Source organism: Gallinula chloropus (genome assembly GCF_964237585.1).
Source record: "Gallinula chloropus genome assembly, chromosome: 3".
Classification (NCBI taxonomy): domain Eukaryota; kingdom Metazoa; phylum Chordata; class Aves; order Gruiformes; family Rallidae; genus Gallinula; species Gallinula chloropus.
The window spans coordinates 57,512,590-57,532,713 of record NC_140087.1 but is presented as its reverse complement, the minus strand read 5'-3'; the positions used below and the strand labels follow the sequence as shown (position 1 = coordinate 57,532,713).

Sequence of the window (20,124 nt, the reverse complement as noted above, 5' to 3'; positions counted from 1 at the left end):
GGAAGGGTGGAGGGGTGAGTGGCCACAGCCCTCTAATGGACATGGGGAGCTGTAGCTGGCTGACTGGCAGAAGGGAAGAAGGGCAATGGGACAAGCTCAGGCTGAAGTCTGTGTGAGACAGGACATCAAACAATGTCCTGTTGAGGCCTAGGGGCAGAGCTCCTCCGCTCAAGAGCTAGTCAAGGAGAAATGGTTTCTTACCTCTGACTCTTGCCTTCCAATCTGGGGAGATGCAGGAGCTCCTGCAAGGACAGTTAAGGGAAGAGTGATTTAAAGAGAAGCCGGCCTTCTGCAGGAGGCAAGGTGGTGCACCACAACAGCCTCTGTACGGCCAAGGGGAGCAAGCAGTAATGGGCAGCAGGCCTGTTTGTGATCGGCTGTTCCACTAGCATCAGCTCTGAAGACACCACTGTGGAGCGGCCGGCATGACAGAAGACAATTCCCACTGGGCGTTGTCTTCTTCGAGAAAGCCTCCCCTCTTTGGCTTGGGCACAGCCTCCAGTCAAACAACATTTGTCAGGCGTTCTACCATTTTCCAGGCGTTCTCTCAAGGGGTCAAGAGGCGCACACCACCTCTTCTACATATTCCTGTGGTTTCTTGTCTTCCTCAGCAGCTGGCCTGCCATTGGATAGGGTCCTGCTACACTTCCAGGGGGGCTCTGATTGCAGGTCCTTTATTGATCCCACCCAGACAGCTTCCATAGCTGTGAACCCGCTTCCTGAACTATGTGCCCACGAATCAATTTTTGAAGCAGTAGGCATGCTGAAAACTCTCCCAGCTATCAAAACCAAAGGCCTCAAGACTTCACAAGCCAGCCAGTGCTCTGCAGTAACCCATGTAGACCCCAGTTGGCCTCACTGTTGCTCCTTGTCAGCTGCGTGCAATGCCACGCACTGTTGGGACGCTGGTGCTCAGGCTGGTTGACCTTTTCCTGCACAACCTGCCAGGGTGGCTACTGTACCCCGCCCTAGCCACAGGCTTTGAGCGAGCCGCACATTATGCCCTGGAGTTAATGCTGGCAGAAGCGGCCTTGACTTGAAGAAACCTCAATGTCACCTGCATTTGGAAAGGCTGAATACACCAACACATGTAGGCCTGGCATACCATGGCAGTCCTCCAGAGGTTTCCATCGCCATGCTGTCCCACGTAGTAAACACCTGTCAGGCACAGAACAAAGCTCTCCTTACACTTTGAACTACGCCTATGCCTGGGTTAGGCCTCGCGCTGTCCATTCCCCTATGTGCCTCTCCCAGGAGCCACAGTTGTCTCTCCTCAGAAAGATGACACAATGGCCCGTACAGGCTGCTCAGAAAGCGGACGTTCCCTCCCCTGGAGCATGCTCTTTGCCCTGGCAATGTTAACCACTGCCTCTCCCTCTGCTCAAGAGAACTGGCTGAGCCCTCCAGGGGAAGGTCACCCACCCCTTCCTCACCCCCACACACCCATTCCTCAGGAGCAGGGGGGAATGGAACAAAGCGTTTTGTCAGGGACTCTTAGCAGGGCTCCTCTGGGTCACACCAAGGGAAGAGGACCAAGGCAGAATGGTTGTAAAGAACCTGCCTCGGGCCTGAGCCCTACAGGGACTCACCAAAAGGAAGGAGACTAGTAAGCAGCAGCAGAGTCACCATCTTCAGAGCCTTTGCTTTCCTACAGAGGAACAAAGAGGAAAAGAAGGTTGAAGCTGGCAGTACTCCTGCTAAGCTCTCGCAGTTCCTATTGGCAGGGGTGTTTCTGGGTGTCCACCTGGACTCCTTCTGTGCGATCCAAAATGGAGTCATTCCCTCCCTTTGCAGAGACACAAAGCTTTCTAAGCCTAGGCCTGGTGTTCATGAAGACACCAAAGCGAGTGCTGCTGCTGCTTTCCACCTCCTCCAGACCCAGCTCCCAGGCTGTCCTCCCACTCTTACCCACATCCACCAGCTCTGCCCATCCACCACAGCTGAGGAGGTGGAACAAACACCAGGGGAAACGGGAGCAGGAATTTTCCAACATACCCATTCAGTTCTTGGCCCTTTTCTGTAGTGCTGTCCATGTCTGCCAAAGCGCGGGCACCAGATATCCCACTTTTTCAGGAGCAATCAAGAAACGCTCTGCTCTCCACTGGCTCCAGATCAATAGTGGCGAAGGCACTGGGACAATCTGGATCTTATGCCCTGCTGTGCCTACCTCAGCGCTGACTACCCTTTGTGACATCAGCGACAGTTGTGATGTCACGAGAGGGAAGGACATACCCCTTTTCCCTATATGGAGCAGCTTTGCGCTGCTCTCTGGAAGGGATGAAATCCTATAAAACCAGAACATCTCCTCCCAAGGGCTCAGCTCTTTGAATTCCCACTGATGAGGGACAGATTTTGGAGTGCTGCTGCTGCTGCTTTCCACCTCCTCCAGACCCAGCTCCCAGGCTGCCCTCCCATTCTTCCCCCATTCCACACACTCTGCCCATCCACCGCACCTGATGAGGTGAAACAAACACCAGGGGAAACGGGAGGAGGAAGTTTCCAACATACCCATTCAGTTCTTGGCCATTTTCTGTTTTTCTGTTCATGCCCACTGGGGTGAGGGCACCAGTGATCAAGGCTCAGCTCTCTGAATTCCCACTAACGAGGGACAGATTTGGAGCTGCAAGGAAGCTTTCCTAGACACTGCTTTTGACACTCTGTGTAAGGAGGGCCTTCAGCAGTCACTGAAGTCAGGCACCAAGTGCATGCAGTGTTTCTCTTGCGGGGGCTCAGGTTCCCGTTGGGGGCTCTCTTCTTGCAGCCTGAGAAAGGCATGCGGCAAAGGGAGTAACAGGTGCGTTCCTGGCATGTTCACTGCTAGTTCTTGCCATAGGCACCACACTCCCTCCGCCTTCCAGAGGACAGGAGACACATTGGGAGGAGAGGATGGAAGCCGACTCGACTCTGAGCATGTTTCCTGCCACGCGTGCTCCTCAGAGGCTGGAGTCCTCCCGTCTTCCCTAATAACAGACACCTTGTGTTTGGCTTTTCTCCCCATGCTGTCCTAAAAGCGGATTCACTGCCCGGTGTGCAGTACACCAATATAGACACACAGCGCAGAGGTACTTGCTTTATTCCATGTCTGTGCAGAGATGGGTGCTAGGTGGTAATTCCACAGAACTAGCCCGCTACACACAGAATTTACAGCCTATTTATCTTCTCACAGGATGAGAGAAACTTCCCCATTGAACATGAACAGTTACAGAATTTAGGAATTCGGTGCCTGCTTGGGCTTTCAATTTTGAGAGGTACTTATATTTATTAAATGGATTAATTAGACGCTTTGGGATGTTAAGAAGAGTCATTTCCAAAGATGCCAACTACATCGCTTCTAAGAACTGGCAAACAACTTCTGGTTTTCTTCCCCTAGTTAAATTGACATTCTATTAACAAACAAAACTTCGTTCTAGTAATTCCCAAACCGCTTCCAAAACAAGATTTAGAAGTTGATAACGAAAAGAGGGAACAGATATAAGTAACATAGCCGTCTTCTCTGATTTACCATCATTTACAAGACAAAAACACTGTAGGAAACTTTTATATTGGTTAAAGATCCTGTACTCATGGATTGTTTCATACAAGTAAGATCCAAGTGGAGTGATTTCTTGATTCTCTTTTTATTTATGGGTACCTGGTTTGTTCATATCCCCAAAACGATACAGAAATAAACCCCAGAAGTTAAAATACAGTTCTAGAAAGGAGATTTACTAGCAGTTGTACCTCTCTGTTTATTCGTAAGGGCTGAAAAAAACAGGGCAGGGAGAATCAGAGCACCATTGCTACATTGTTAAAAACTGAAAACTGCTAAACTTAAAAAGGCTTTTAAAACAGCTAATACTGTTGATTACATCTGATTTCAGAGTGTGTTGCGAATACCAATGGTAGTAAGCCATCCAGAATTTTAAGAAAACATTGTTTTTCAAGATGTAAAACATCTAGTTGGAGCACAGGAGAAGATTAATGTCTTTCTATACATTTAATCACTTAAATTCTTTCTAAAAATCCAACAATTTAAGCCTTTTACTGTAATGAAGTTAAAAGTGTAATATTAGACATTGTTAGAACTGCTACTTTTTTATTGCCTGCTAATAATTCTCTCTCTTATTTTGAAGCTCAGAATTGCTATGATGGCAAGTCCTGGTAGAAAAGCATAGAGTATTAGGAAATCAATTGTGAACCGGGAAAGTGCGCCAGGGAAGTTCATTTCGATGAACTGAAGGCCATGTGAGAAAATACACGCGGCGTTATTCACAGTGGAACTGTTGGCTCCACCTGTCAAAAGAAGTAACTTAGTTACTTAGTGAAATTAACGAATCAGGGATCTCGTTCATACGTTTAAATCTACCTAGCCCTAACGATCTTTCAATGATGAGCTATACCTACAGCAGGATTTGTCATCATTCTGGACTAAGAACAGCCAAGCTGCATCTTTCTGCAGTTAATGTGTGCCGTTTTTGTTGAAGGGGAGAATAAAGGGTCCCTAGGAGCTCTCTCTCTTGTTCCTGCCACACAAAAGAAGATTTAGGGGCCACAAGAAGCACACTGCCTGATGTGGCAGGCTCACAGCATTCAGATTTGTTGAGTGCTTCCAAAATTCAAGCAATGAGGACTGTCTGAAGGGGACGTTAAGAATCAGCTGGTTATTATTACTACCCAAGTCATGGATTCACTTTCTAACAGTCATCACTTGGGCTCTAGTACTAAAGGAGGACAGGAGAGAGAATGGATAAAACACATACAGACTTAGAGGAGTGCAACACCCAAAATACCTTAGGTCAGGGCTGAAGCTGCAAGTTTTACCCCCATTGATGGATGCTAGGTACAAACCCTGCCCACCTGAGCGATTCTCATGTCTTGGGTTCTCCTGCTCACTACCAGCAAAGCACAGCGTGACACAAGCTGCTCAGTATATGCTGCGGTAACGTGTTTGAAGAGGAAACATCTGGTCAGGTGTTACCTGTTGGTGCCCCCTCCCTGCACTGAGGTTTGATCTCACATTGTGCAGTTCTATTGATCTTCTATGTGGGTAACACTGGTCTGATAAGCACAAAACAGGCTGGGGAGTTTACCTTCCATAATGCCCGCAAAGAGGGGGATAAAAGAATTGATGAAGAAGGGAAACATAAAAAACTGGAGGAATCTGAAATGGTTGGGAGAGACAAACTTTTCTCTAGTTTGCCAATACAGCGTTATAGTAGGTCTTCACTAATTAAGAAACTGTAACAACTCACAAGTTATTTTTAATTTATCAAGATACTTTCATACTATGTAGAAGGAAAATAAGCACTGACATCTCATTAAAATGGTTTACAGTGGACTTAAAGGACTTTCTTGTTTTTTTAAACACTTACCACAAGTGAAGTTTAAGCCATAAAATTCGTTGACTATAAGAACCTCACTGCTGTACTTTTGAAAGGTAAGGTAACTGAGAATTTTAAAGGGTGTCGGCATTTCGTCAATGGTCCTTAAAGAAACAGAGAAGTTAAATTGGCTTTTGCTACCTTCCAACAGCCCGTTCTACCCCACATGAACAACGTCTCCTCTTGGCTGTAGCCTGTCAGAAGCAAAAACATTTCTTGGCGGTACCTGTAGGTTTTTCAGATATAAAGTCCTAAAGTTTCAGTGCTAAGTGAGAGAACACCATGAAGGCTGACCCTTGACTTTCAGCCCTGACGTGTTTATGGACGGTCACGAATAATTCTGTGAAGTTTTTTGACATTCACAGTGCAGTGATAAACCGTGTGTGACAAGATCCAGTATAAACCTTGGCTGCAAAATGTTGCTTCCCAAGTAAGAAACCCTTTGCTCCATCTTCAGAACTAAAAGAGACCAAATATCAATTCACTGCCACAATAATAATACAAAAGTGAAGCAAAGAATAAGGACAAGACAAACAGAGTACGAAAATTTTGAAACAACATCAATCAACAAGACTGGGGAATTTCTGCACCTAAAATACTGCAAAGGCTTTAGAATTAAATGGGCCGAGAGAGCAACCCAAGTCTCAATGCTATTTTTAATATCCTTCATTGCCTATGAAGTTTAATCACACAGATTGGCAGTATTAGTTAGCAATATCTCTGTTGTAAAGTAAGGTTAGAAACCACTCTGATATTTTAAAAAAGTTATTGTGGCATTAGACTATGGTAGTGGGAACAACTTGACATCATCTTTTGTTAGGCTTGCTTCATTTTCATTGGAAAGATCTCAGGTGAGCAGATCATATTTGCCCAACATCTCAAGAAAACTTTTTTTGACACTAGTTTATTATTATATGTTTCTCAAAAACTAGAAATTTCAGTGTTGACAAATACAAGAGGAAAACTGTTAGAAGTTCATGCAGTTCATGCACAGTAATAGAGCAAGTGGATCATAGTTTTCCTGCATATTTACCACACCACTTTCTTTATTATTTTTATGTAGTTCAGTCTCCACAGGTAGAACTGTCAGGAAATGTTAATGGATAAACAAGAGAGTAACACTAAGACGACAGTTGAGAACAACTTTTCCTTAAACCATCTTTTGCTGTGGTTAATGTCTGGTAAATTCCAGCAGTTACTAGAAATTGTAGGATTTATTTCTTGTATCTTTTTAGATTCCTTCAATGAGCACAGCATTTCACCTCCTCGTGTTGGCATAAGCAAAAGAATTCAGCAGAGGCAATAGATACTAACTGCTCTTTTTTTCTTTTTCCTTCAGTTTATTTGCAAAGAATGAAAATAAGTTAGTACCTCTGTTGATGCCTAAAGTTATTGTGTGTCTTTTCTGTGTGTTTAGTACAAGTTATTATACGATTAGGTAGTTCCACCTCTGAGGGATCGCAGCTGCACGTGTGCATTCCTGTGCTGCTGCCACAGAGACTGTTTGTGACACCCTTCTACAGGCAGATTATTTCAACATTGACACCATAATGAGAGTAAACATTTTCCTACCTTACTAGTCCAGTTCCCACTATCACACCTGCTGAATTAAGCAGCACCACTCCGCTCTGGACTATATTTGGGTTTTGAACCACGCCAAGTATAATGAGTGTTAGTAGTTCACCAATTATATGCGATGCTAAAACAACCGCAAAGAAAACTCCAAATCTGGAAGCGTCAGGATACAACCCTGTAGTCCTGTGCAAAAATAAGCAAAAGAACATTTTAAAAACCCAGTGGCTTGGGAATAACCATGGAATGCAGCTTTCATTTTTAGTTTTGTTTTCTTTTTCATTTGGTTGCTTTTTCTGTTACAGCTCATTAAGCGAACAGTCCATGTGCTAACCCTTAGCATGCTGTTTGGAGCCTTAGCATAAAGGAAATCCACTTGGTATCATGATCTCAGTGCAGACATATCAGGTTTTCTCCACCTAGATTAAAGAGGGCCATGTAAAGATGGAATTGTAACAGAAATCTGTGTTGCTTCAAGATAACCACTGTGTTTTCTACAACCACTTAAACTAACATCCTTCTCCTTTTAGAGTCCTGGCAGTGGGAGTTATTTAAGTAAGTCACACATTAAAAGAACGTCTTTATGCAGATAATGAACAGATGGAATTTTGCACTTTGATACTGTGCATGCAAATGTAAAAATGGATATACTCAATTAAACCGAAGGCTAATTGAATTCACACCCATGTAATTCATCGAAGTGCAGTTTCCTCCATATTCCAGTGGTCTTTAATACAACATGCTGCCCCCAGCTTTTCCCTAGCTCACCTAAGGTTACCTCCCCCCCCCAAAACCGGTACTAAAGATTAAGAAGTTGAGAGGCCAGTGGAAACTTAATTCTGCTTTGTAGTGTACAGAACAGATGACAAAACGTTTTGTTACACAGTGATCTATTACTCTTTCCAAAACACCTCAAGCCAACTTGTGTCACACTAGGTACAGACTGCATGCTTTGCTTAGCTAACACTCAGCTGTTGAACATTTTGTTTTCTTAACTGCAAAGCCCCATGTCTTTTTTTTGTTGTTTTTAATCCACCATGTTAAAACATGGTCTTAAAATTAATAGTTCTATTTTCTTGCAGGTTTCCTGTAGCATCTTTTGCATGCAATACCAAAATAACATCTATTATAAATAGACAGAAGAACACTGAAAGTATTAAACATTCACTGAGCTACCAGGTATTTAACAACCCTTAATTGCTGATTGGTACAGAAGAAACAGTTCTCCAAAGTCCTAGCATGAAATCATCACCACCTCAGAAGTGCTCTAAAACTCTACACAGAGCTATGTAGATACAGACTAGGAAACCTGGGTCAGGAAGAGAAAGAAAATAAAAGACAAAGAGGGGGAAGAAAAAAAATAGATTGGTGCAATCAAATGGTAGGATAACATAAACTGTTAAAACTTTTCCAAGAGATACCTTTAGCTAGAAAAATCTGCATAAGCAGAGTACATACTCGATTGCAAAAGTGGCTGTATTTGTTCCTGGCCAGAGCTGCCTTGTGTCTCATCAGGTAGGAGTTTGGGTTTGTGTGACCCAACCTGCCTGACCCTACAAACACAAACTCTGAGACGTGGCTCATGGGAACACATGCCAGAGGCTACAAAAGCCTCTCCAAAACTCAGTCCATCCAGGAAACCTTAGGCCTGCACTGACACAGTCTTCAAAATTTCATAGAGAAGCTGCTTGCCCTAAGAGGTCTAAGGGCACTATGAAATCACTCTGACACATCCCTGATAGCTTCCAAACAACCACAAGACAGCAAAGATACGCAGACACTAGTATCTGTAAATATTATCCATTAACTGGAACCGCAATCCTTATCATTGATTATGTTTGAAGCTACGAAAGCACAGGGGCAAAGTCCCTGCCCATATGAATTTCCTGCTTGTTACTGAGTGTGCGTGACAGACAGTGGCTCGTGATCTTTAGGAGCTCCACAAACCTTCCCTCATTGAGTCTGCAAAGGTGCTTTCCAAATTCCTGACAATACCACGGCAATGCTCAGCTGGTCTTTGGCAAGACTGGCAAGTTCCTAAGTGTTACTCAAATCCCTGATCCTTCTTAGCACCTTTTCTTAGACATTTGCACCTTGGCACTGCCTGAAAGAGAAGGGCTAAAATTGTGTCACCTTTCCTTTAGCTTTGCCTGCAGTCATTCTGAGCGACGCTAGCAGCGAGCCATGCCACGGGCACTTTTGCTGACATGGGAATTGAAATTGGTAACAAAAAGAAAATAATAATCCAACAGACATTACCAGTGCTTACCAGTATATAAAGGTGCTGAAAATTGCCACGCTGATGACACTGAAGGGCAGGAAATGGACTATATAGGCTAAAAGCATTTGCCACTTCTTATATAAGCCATCTTTACTTTCTTGGTCACTGATAGCACGTAAAGGTGGGACTGGATTAAATATAAAAGAAACACATTAAATCACCAGTGAATAAAGAGACTAAGATTTGTTGATAACAAAAGTGACCTGAAGCACAGAGACAACTTTGAGAGTATATCAGAAACTTTCCATCTAAACCAGCCTGATCGCTTTTCCCCCCGCTACAAATGCAGAACAAGCTCCCTGCAGATTGCAAAAGCTGGTAAGCTCAATAAACAAGCCCTGGCCAGGCAGCACGCAGGGCAGTCTTCTCTTTTGGCAGATACAAATCAAAGACATGAAAAAAACCCTGCTGCCACTGGGCGATTTCTTGAGGTGCTCCGATCTCAAGGTGATAACATCAGCATATGTTCCCTACATGAGCAGAATAATTTTTAGGGCTGTAAGTAGAAACTACTGTTGTTCTTAGTCTGGCACCTGTAAGAGAAACACCCTCTAAGAAAAGTGTAATCATCACATAATACTCTTAAATCTAATTATCCTTAATTGCTGTCAAAGCTGTTTTGTACTTCCATCCTTTCCGTGTCTTTGGTTTTGATCTCACTTAAGTTGTTAGCTACAGACCTAGACTTTGTCCTGCCTTTACAGTGCTACAGGCAGGGAAGTTAAGGGCTCTTGCACAGCTTGGAATAAAGCCTTCCCAGCCAGGCCAGCTGGGAAGGGAGAGGCAGGGATCACAGTGTATTCCTTAAATGCAGTGAACCCAGACCTCCTCTGACAGGATAATTTTTTCCCGTGGCGCGAAGCTTGCAGTTGCTTCGCTGTGGAATTTCATGGTTCTGACATCACCTAAAACTGTTAAGATCCTTTAAATGACTACCTTCAAAAGAAAGACCTTTTCCAATTTACAAAGCAGTGGCAGCAATAGCTGGTGCTGCACATAATATAGGACAGAAACTCACAAAGGGCAACAGCATTCAGCATCCCTGTGTAGGGGGGGGCACTCACGCACTGGTAGATAAGCCCCACACGGTCCTGCACTGCTCCTTTTACCAGGTCAGTCCTTAGCCTGAGAAGGAAAAATGCTACAAACAAGCCAAACAACAGATTCTGGAGGAGACGCATGATGATGCCCATCTTATCTCTCGACAAGTTTCTTGTTGTCCTCCTGATAACAAAACAAAAAAATAATGATGTACCAGTTAGCTATGGCTGACCACATGCTGGCTGGGTATTTAGCATTCAACAAATCTCATCCACACAGTGCCTGCGAAAAGGAAATATAGAAATAAAGGCAGAGACAAGTGCAGTGATACACCAAAATAACCAAGGAAGTGCATATATATGGTGGGGGGTGAGGGGGTGGAACGACCCAAAAGTGTAGCAGATAAGAAAGAAGATTTTTCTTTTAAAAAGGGGAGAGGGGAAAAAAAAAAAAAAAAAAAAGGAGTCTTACCGAAAGAGAATCCATAGTTTATAAAAGGCACTGGGTGAGTCTTTGTTTTTGAATGGTATTGGTGGAAGCTCTTTCATACACTTCGTTCTTTCAATGGCTGCCAGCACTTCACTAAAGATCTCCGAGTTTCTGTAGGCTGACACAATCACCTGAACCCTACTGTAGGTTTCGAGTTCACGTTCTTTGCTTCGGGTGTCCACAGACGTCAGATCCACTGCAAATTTACAAAGCCTTTACTATATATACACAGACCACTTCCCCTTCATGCCTCTTCCCCACTTGCAACTAATCTTTCCTCGTGTCTATCCTAAAACCTGCAAAGAAGAAAAGGTCCGTAGAAAGTATTCAGGGTGTCTTTTACTCCTCCCTTCCGTTAGAAGCAGCATGAATGAGTATCTGCGCAGCCACAATAAACCTCCATGTTTTGTGGCCTCTGCAGGACCCTGAAGCCCAGGTCCTTTAGTGGGAAATGCGAGGACAGAGTGCTGTGTTCTCCTTGCCCAGCACAGACCTCTGCCACCAGTGAAGCAGTACCACTGCCAAGAGCAAGACAGAGCACCAGCTGAGCGTGAGCACTCATGGGATATTTCTCTGGCCACGCATTTCTCAGGCAGATGCTCAAATGTGGCTCGCCAATTCTCCCTTGTCCCCTGCCTGGTCCTCCATAACCATGGAGCTTTATTTTTCAGTTAGTCTGAGCTCATGCTGCAGTGACTCTGCTCTTGTCTACTGGAGCCATTACTGGATTGCTGTGCTGGGTTTCACCCACCTCCTTCTCAGACTTACTTCTGTCTTAATGTGAAGTCAGAGCGGGCCAAACTCCCCTAGCAGGCTCAGCCCATGCTGAAGTAAGTTCCACTGCTACTGTGGAACTTACGAAAGGTAAATACTTCACAGAGTTAACATCCCTTTCTAAAAAATCCACCTTTACCTCTTCCTGACACCAGCCATTCTTTGATTGGCAGGTGGCAACTTTGTGTGTGCTATCTGCACAAGTCATACAAGATTCAGCACTGGTGCTAAAATACACTGGAAATTTCCCTTCTCCCTGAGAGCAATGAGTACCTAAGGTTTCAAAAGCCACATTGTTGTTCTCGGGAATAGCTGTTCTTACAGGTTTTCATATTACTCTTCTACATCTGCTATGATGTCTTTATCAGTTTTATATTCTTAAGGTTTCTGTCATCCCAAAACTTCAGTTCTCCAGTATTATGCCCATCTCCAAAACACAAACTGAACAAGAGAAAAGGAGCCCTTGTCAGAGATTCTTAAATTGTACTCAAAACCTGAATTAAGCTTACAAATATGCTCCTGATGTCCTGTAAGCTGGATTCCAGCAGAATTGTCTTTAATGGTAAACATACCCAAACCGAAGCCATCACTGTCACGAATATGAACTGCCAAAAGGCAGACAAGCTTTTAAAAACTTGGCCAGTGTGACTTGCTGGAAGTCACATGCAAGCTAAACGACAAGAAGCTGTTTTAAAAAATGCTAACACTGGCTAGTCACTAGACCAAATAGCTAATGCCTGCCATGCATTTGCAGGTTTTTTTATAAATACATGTGACATTTCAATAATACAATCCACTCTCAGTACACAGAATCTGTTTTCCTCTACTGCTGGTGTAAATGATATCAGGATCTGTCCCTTGATTCACATCATTAAATCACACAAAAAATATAAACTACCAATTTTCCAAAGACTAAATATTCTGATGATTCTTTGCTCTAAACTGTATTTTTTCCTTTTCTTGTCACATTCAAAGGTTGACATTTGAAGAATGCAGTACTCTCTTTACCAAGCTTTTTTAAAAGTGGGTCTAAATCTGAAATCATCTATGCTTTTCAAGACTATTCAAATTCATGAAGGCAAAATTATCCTCACTGTCACACCAGTATTTTCAGCTTCATCCCATTCCAGCTTCATGTCAACAACCATCCTCTCTTCCCTCTGAGTTTAGGATGCCATCTAGACAATGGAAAAACACCACCGCCTCTGAATGTGCCTGGGCTCTGAATACAGCTTTTTTGCTTGGTCCAATTCCCCAGCTAATGCTCAGCGAGCCTCATCAGTAATCAGCCTACACACCAGATCAAAAAAAGATCATCAAACACACACACACACACACACACATGCATGTATATATACACAGACGTACACACGTTCTTCAAACATGTGTGCATGGATCAGCTACACAGATGCTCTGCAGTGAAACCAAGCCTCATTTCCAAAACTCTCATGCTGACAATACTTTTTTCATCCTGAACTGGCAAACCAAGCTCTTCAGCTTTTGTCTGCAGCTCGCTACCATCGCCTCCTGAAGCATCCGTAAGTTCTCCTCCACTAAGTTCACCCACAGATTAGCAGCTCCCCGAACTTTGTGAAACTTCAAGCTGTGAACCTCTGGAAATTGATGCCTCAGTCGTCCTGCGTTTATTCTACATCCTTCCCTCCAGGCAACAACTGTCTTTAGCTGCTTGGCATTGTGAAAGTCCATAAAACCATGGGACTTTCCACTGTTTGGGGATCAAACTGATTTTCCAACGTCTGGTGGACAGCTTTAGGGAGATGCCATCAGGAATCCTCAGGTTTCATGAAGCTGAGATTCCTTTCTTATTGGTAGTTCACTCTTTTCTGTTGTGTTTCAGTCATACTGCAAACTTCTGCTGCTTTATGGAGTCAGTGGAGGTTACATTGGCCCAACCCCTCTCTCTTTGAGCTGAGAATAATTACAAAGTTGGGGAAGATTTCAAACACATTTCTATCTCTGGAAAAACTTCACGTTGGGGAAGAAAACAACTTCTTTGTCTAAAGGAAACCCATATTTTTACCAAAAACTTACACAAACTTACCATAGAAGTCAAAAGGATTTGATTGCTCAGGACAAGAATAACCACAATTGCTAAAAAACGTGATCATTTCCATAGGGTTCCCACAGAAAACCATTTCTCCAAAGCTCATGATGGCTATTTTGTCAAATAACTGTGGGGAGCAAATTAATATATTAGCAATACATACAGTCAGGCAGCACATTAATTCTTGAGTATAGCTACTGCCTGGGCAATAAAACTGCTGTGACAGAGGAAAAGAAAATAGTTGTGACACATTTGTACTTCCTCAGTTCCCTTCTGTCAAAGGAAGCCTGTCCTTTTCATCGCACCTCTCCATGGTTATGCAAGGTGACACAATTCTAAGCTCTTAAAACTAGTGATTCTCCAAACTGTCAGAGACAGCAGCATACAGAGCTCATCCACAAACAGAAATGGGAGTTGCTGACTTCTGACTTCACTTCTAATGCACCCGCACTTACTGACTGACCTCCTTTGGTGCCTAATAGCCCCGGTCTGTAAAAACCCCAATTGTGGAGAAGATTAGCCCTAAGTGCTTAAGGACTTTTAAGAGCACTGCTCTTTGGGTGAACATTGTCCAGCTATGCATCAATCCATATTCCCAAGGCACCAGGACTGCTTTCAGTCCAGGAAACCACTGTCACTCTCCTCTGGCTTCACTACCACTTAGACACAATTCAGTCAGCCAGGGAAGAGGTGCCTTGCCTTCATGTGCTGGGTGGTGGATGTGTCAGAAGAGCAAAGCACAAAGCAGTAATGGGAAGGGAGAAATTCTCTCCCCAGCACAAGCCCCATGAGGTCATAAACTGCATGACCCACGTGTACCTGCACCACTTGACACAAAGAGCAATATCAAAGATAATGTTTTTTTCCCCCTTTCCAAATCATGGCTTTATGTGTCGCAAGGCTCAAGTGTTCCTGAAATGTGAATATATAAGGATGAATGAAGTGCTAATTTTTTACAGAGCCTGCACACATGGGAGATTCACATGGCTTCTCCCAGTGTTCTTTATTGGCTGCATAGCACAATGGTTAGGCACACAGTCAGTGTGCACACTGTTTTCCAGGGCAGTGTGTGTCCCAGAGTGCCCTGTGGCTGACAGAAGGCCACAGCTGTAAAGTTCAAGACAAACCTGCATTTATACAGGGAGGAAGGAAGAGAGCCTTTGAAGGCCACTATACTGGATCTTTTACTTTTATCCTGGAACCGAGGTATTAAAAAGCCTGGTAAAAAAGGCTGATGAATAGCCTGTAGATATCATTTACCTTGAAGAGTTCTGAGCGAGGCTGATGAATTGTAATAATCACAATCCTATCCCTGTGTGCAAGCTCAGAGAGCAGCGTGACAATCTGGTTTGCAGTCAGGCAGTCCAGCCCTGTCGTCGGTTCATCAAGGAGCATGACCTCTGGGAAATGACAAGAAAGAGCATTAAAACTCAAATAAATGTGGAGAAGATGTTACAGCTTCTGCCTTGGAAGCTGATTTGGCAAATAGGGTAGTGGGAAGTTCCATGTGTAAAGCAGAGTGTGCACAGATACCGCCACAATGCAGTCTTTCAGTTTTAGTTAGCTTCAGCTAACTTATTCCTTAGGAATAAGGACACAAAAAACTACTCCAGGATTAGAGCATAATCAGTTTTTTTTTATAACTTTTCCAAAAATTACCAAAACAGATTTGATGCAAACATCTGCTAACAACAATAATGATACATTTCAGTACGCATACAATGTAAATGTAACTGACATTATAAATTCTAGCTAATTATCTGAATAGACTCAGAATTTGTTATCAATAAATTAAGTTATTAAAATGCAGCATATATAATGCCATAAATGGAGGGGTATGGGTTTTTACTGCATTTTTTTCATCATTTTGTTGCACATGAAAGTGAAAGTTACAGTCAAATCCATTATTTTTACAGAGATGAGACATAGCACACAAGAGGGCAGTTCAACCCCTATGAGGATAAGGGGGGAGGAAAGCTTTCACTATAGGTTTATTTACACAGAATTACTATAGTGTTTACTGTAGAGTTTAGTGAACTTCCTGAGCCATTACTACACCAAATGAACTCTCCAGAAGTCACCAGTAGCACACAGAAACTCCACTTCGCTATTTAAATGCTCCTTCCTGCTTAGTATGCAGTCTGAGCACTTCTGCATTGCTATGAGGACTCCAGAGTCCAGCAAATGCTTGCTTTACATTCTCTCCATAACATTTTAGAACCTTTTAAGAAACTACCTCAAAACTGATGAGGTTCACAGTGCTGATTCCCATAGCTAATCCTTCCAGTTACTCTGATTTCCACTCATGGATTTTGCGTGTGTGTGTTTACAGCAGATCTACAGCCACCTACAGAAGTGTGATATTCATCATTATCTACTTTCTTATGAGGGCTCTTACACTTCTGAGCATTTTCTCTGTTTTCTCTATGTTTTTTCCAAATGAGCAAATCTCATGTGCTGACTACCTTTTAAGCTCTGGAATGTACGAGGTGCTCACATGTACATGTCTCACTGGCAAGGCTCAGCCCTTGCATGCATATGGCTCTCCTGCGCTCAAACAACTGCAACTCATGTGCCACAACCAACATTTCATATGTGGGACAGATGAGCCCAGAAGGACTTAAAATGTATACATTCAAGTGTAAGCCTTTGTTTAGTCCCTGAGATTTAAAAATTATCTGTTTTCCAAGATCAGCTAATAGATTAACAGCAGGCCTGAGTTTCTGCTCATCCTTTTCTGTCACTGCTAGAAGAGCTGTTGTTGAATTATGGAATATAAATGCTTTCATATTTTAAAGTGGTTTACAGAGTTAGGGTGCTCCATGGTGGGAGCACAAAGTGACACTCCTTTGTTTTGTTTTGAAAATCTGTGCAGTGGTACTTACTGGGATCTTGTAACAGTTGGGCTGCAATTGAAACACGCCGCCTTTCACCCCCAGAAATTCCTACAAAAATACGGCTTCCAATTATTTTGTCAGCAATGTGGCTGAGACTCAGCTCAGCCATAACTGCATCTACCTGCAAAATAATTACAATTTAGAAAGATACTTGTGCACAAAACGAAAAAATTAAAGAAAAAACTGACACAATTTTAAGCTACGGCTTTCCCAGTATCCTGCTTGCATCCATCCTAGTTGGAAGGTATACGGTCTCATTTCTATTTGATTATTTTTACACATATATGACTTCAATTATTATTTTTTAAGTTTTATTTTCATTTTTTCTGAACTTATTAGCATTTTGGTTTCGGTTGGTATTAAGAGCTGAAGATGTCAAATAATGTGCTGGTCTGGCTTCCAAAATAAGGAAGCAGAAAGGCATGTCAATTCTGGAGAAGTTCAAAATACTGAGTGGAAGATAGGTGAAGAGAGAAGATAGAGAGCAAGTGCCCTTGGCCACGAATATCCAAATCTTTACTCTCAACAGAGGCCAAAAAGTGTCCTTTAATTTATATGAAACACACCTATTTTATCAAGAAAGTAGCTTGCAGGGGGTTTATTAGACCACTGCTTTTCAGAACTGTTCTGGTTACTGAGAGACATCCTGCAAGAGCCAAAGTAGCATCAAGGTAACCTCTACTGCCCATGAGGCTTCCCAGCACGTGGCCCTGAACATCACAGACAACTGGGTTTCCCAGCTGGGATGGGGGCCCTGACCTCAACACCAAGAGCAGCATCTCCCACAGCAGTAACTGCTGCAGCTTTGGGCAGGAGGGGTTTGTCCCACCATAATGGCAAATCCACAGGGTGTCAGCACAAGCCCCTTGCAGAGGTGGGAAGCCCCAGAGAGCTTGTGTCCTACTCCTCAGCAGAAGGACTTCTCTCCATTTGCAGAATGAGGATTACAAAACCTTATAAATGTAAAATGCAGCCATGGATGGAAACACAGCACTGGTGAAAGCGTTACATGACTTCTAGTGGAAGGCAATAAAATACAGACCTTCTTTTTGATGAAGTTGTTGGAGCACTTCCGAAGAGTCAGTAAAGCAGTGTAGGTCAGAGATTCTTTTATGGTGAGGAAGCTTAACAAAGTGTCATTCTGGAACAAAAAAGGTGAAGAAGCAGTTAGTCCTGTAGTAATTAAGATCTTGCTCTGGTCTCAGAACTTCCATCCTGTCATACAACTTATTAACCAATTTGTACCAAATTTACCAGTAAAATCGCAGTCAGATTACAGCCCTCCATGACACTAGCAACTTTACTTTCTGACATAAGAGGAAGCATAGCACACAAAAATAAACATAGAAATCAACCTGTGGCACATAAGAGAAGCAATCTCTAAACTGTTCCTTCTTCAGCTGACGCCCATTCACATACACTTCACCATAGAAATTGTTTTTATGTCCCAGTCTTCCTGATACTGCATCCAGAAGTGTTGTTTTCCCAGATCCTTTCAAACAAAAGAAATTAATCATGTGAGGAGATGCATTTTATGATTTCAACAGCAGTAGGCCTGCTTGGATGGAGACATAGCAAAAGAATAAAGCATTTGATTTTTTTTCTCAATTACATTAAAATAATAGGTCCTGAAATGGCAGCTAGTTAAGGGGAAACAAATGGGAAACCCAAAACATGTTTCCATTTAATTCACAGAAATTTATACTTCATAGTGAAACATTTAGGCTTACAAGGGCCCTTGCCTTTTATTGAAGTTGTACTTGTTACTCAGATGACAGAGACTGAACTGTGAAAACCAGGCACTGCATTCTTACAAAGCAGAGGTTAAAACCAGCTGCAATTTCATTATGGAAAACACAGACCTCAGTCACATTCATACCATCGTGGAAGCCACTGGTATTAACTCCGATCTTAGTTCTTTTAAAGTACTGGAACAACTTACCTGAGTTTCCTAAAATCCCCATAATCTGACCGCTTTCTATGTGAAATGAAACATCCTTAAGTATTTGCCGGGTCCATTTTTTATGGTATAAAGAAACATTCCACCATGGTCCAACACGTTCTCTTGGAAAGCAAACATCAAAAAAGGTGAAATAGAGAAGATTTAAACATTTTCCCTAAACAAGTGAATGGTTTATAGCTACTTGCATGTGGGATTGAAGTCTGCAAGGATTTTAAAATGTTGGAGGGTAAGCAGGGGGGGAAATCTTTCTCCCCTACCTCCAGCTTTAGATTTTAACTTCAGCATTATCTTGAAGATAAAGTCTGAAGAGATTTTTCAGAATGACTGCTAGGAGGGTTTTGGACTGCAACCAAAAGAGGAAGCTTGAACCTGAGGCATTATTTGTTGATGATGTTTGCCAGCCATTAATTCACCTGGCCATTTTATTAGGGGCCTCATGTTACCCTTCCGGCAGCAGTAAGAGATGCAGTAGGCAAAGGCACAACCTTTTGAAATCTCCCCTAAAGCATCTCCTTCAGAGACACGCGAAGCAGCACTGGTGAGCCCTGCAGAGGACAGAGGACTTCTGCCGCCCTCAAGCAGCGTAGCTTACCCTTGTGGCAAGCAGCCCAGTGCCATGGGGCATGCAGCCTGGCAACATCCCTCCTTTACTGGGCCGAACTGAGAGCCCACCTGTCCCAGCCCCTCTCCCTGCAGTCCCTGGAGTCGGAACAGTTCCTGGCAGGTAGGAGCTTGCCCAGTTGCCTTCCCAGCCCTACCTGATGGTGTAGGAGACACCCTGGACACTGACGCTGTCAGATGGCTGCGGTGTGACCTTGGCCTTGCCTGTCTGCCCACCGACGCCGCTGCTCTCGTGGGCCGAAGACCCTCTGCCCGACATCCTCTGTTGCTGGGGCCCCACAGGCTCCCTCCCTCACGCTGCTGGCTGGGTGCCTGGTGCTGCCACCACCATGCCACCCCGGGCACTGGGCAGAGGCAGCTCCCTGCTGTCCCCAGGTCAGAGCAGGTCGCTGCCCCCAAGCACTCGCCACCCGGGGAAGCGCCTAAAAGAAAATAGAGGGGTTCTCAGTTCTTTTTCCTGAGAGCAACTGACAGGCAATTAGCTGAAGCCGCTATCTGATGTACCTTTAGCCCGAGCTGTTACTGTCCCAGAGGAGGGGAATATTAACCTGTCCACGGGGTCATGCCAGCTACAGAGACGCAGCACGCTGAGAGAAAAGGTGCTGCAGTGAAGGCACCTGGAAAGGGCTGAAAATCAAGAGGAGAAAGACTTCCACAGCTTTCAAAGAGCCGATAGTCAAACCACTACCAGGACTGAGACCTTCCACTGCCAACATGAACGAAGCCACCGAAAATATCTCTCTGGATGGTGCCGGCTGGAGCCAGGTAGCACACAAAGGCTTGCTGGAGAGTGAGACCTGCAGGGAGCGGGGGAGTGGGGAGGGACTTGATGGGCTCAGCCATCCCACAGCTACAGTGCTTGCCCAGAAGGCAGGAGAGGTGGGTGGCCAGCCTGCTGACCGGCTGTGGAAGGCAGTGAGCCCTTACCTCCTCCAGCTCTGAAATGGGAAGCAGAAAGCATGCTCAGCCCTCAAGAGCACACTGGGGACAAGGCTGGTGCCACACAAGTCAATGCCATAGTGGTGGGGCCAAGGGAGGGGATCTTTAAATGCATGGATGGA

At 43.9% G+C, this 20,124-nt stretch overlaps 2 protein-coding genes across 2 annotated transcripts in view; one reads left to right on the top strand and one right to left on the bottom strand.

Moving 5' to 3' along the window:
- The window catches only part of DYNC2LI1 (dynein cytoplasmic 2 light intermediate chain 1), a 165,341-nt gene that overhangs the window by 131,394 nt on the left and 13,823 nt on the right, over nucleotides 1-20,124 (top strand). The gene's annotated exons all lie outside the window — the stretch shown is intronic.
- On the bottom strand, nucleotides 3,677-19,322 carry ABCG5 (ATP binding cassette subfamily G member 5; the record flags this gene model as incomplete). The annotated part of the gene is made up of 13 exons (XM_084262329.1): nucleotides 3,677-4,272; nucleotides 5,352-5,464; nucleotides 6,933-7,118; nucleotides 9,202-9,340; nucleotides 10,232-10,437; nucleotides 10,726-10,939; nucleotides 13,580-13,709; nucleotides 14,843-14,982; nucleotides 16,468-16,596; nucleotides 17,518-17,620; nucleotides 17,835-17,971; nucleotides 18,422-18,543; nucleotides 19,201-19,322. The coding sequence occupies 13 exons, from the start codon at nucleotides 19,320-19,322 to the stop codon at nucleotides 4,076-4,078; spliced, it is 1,938 nt and encodes a 645-aa protein (XP_084118455.1). The 3' UTR covers nucleotides 3,677-4,075.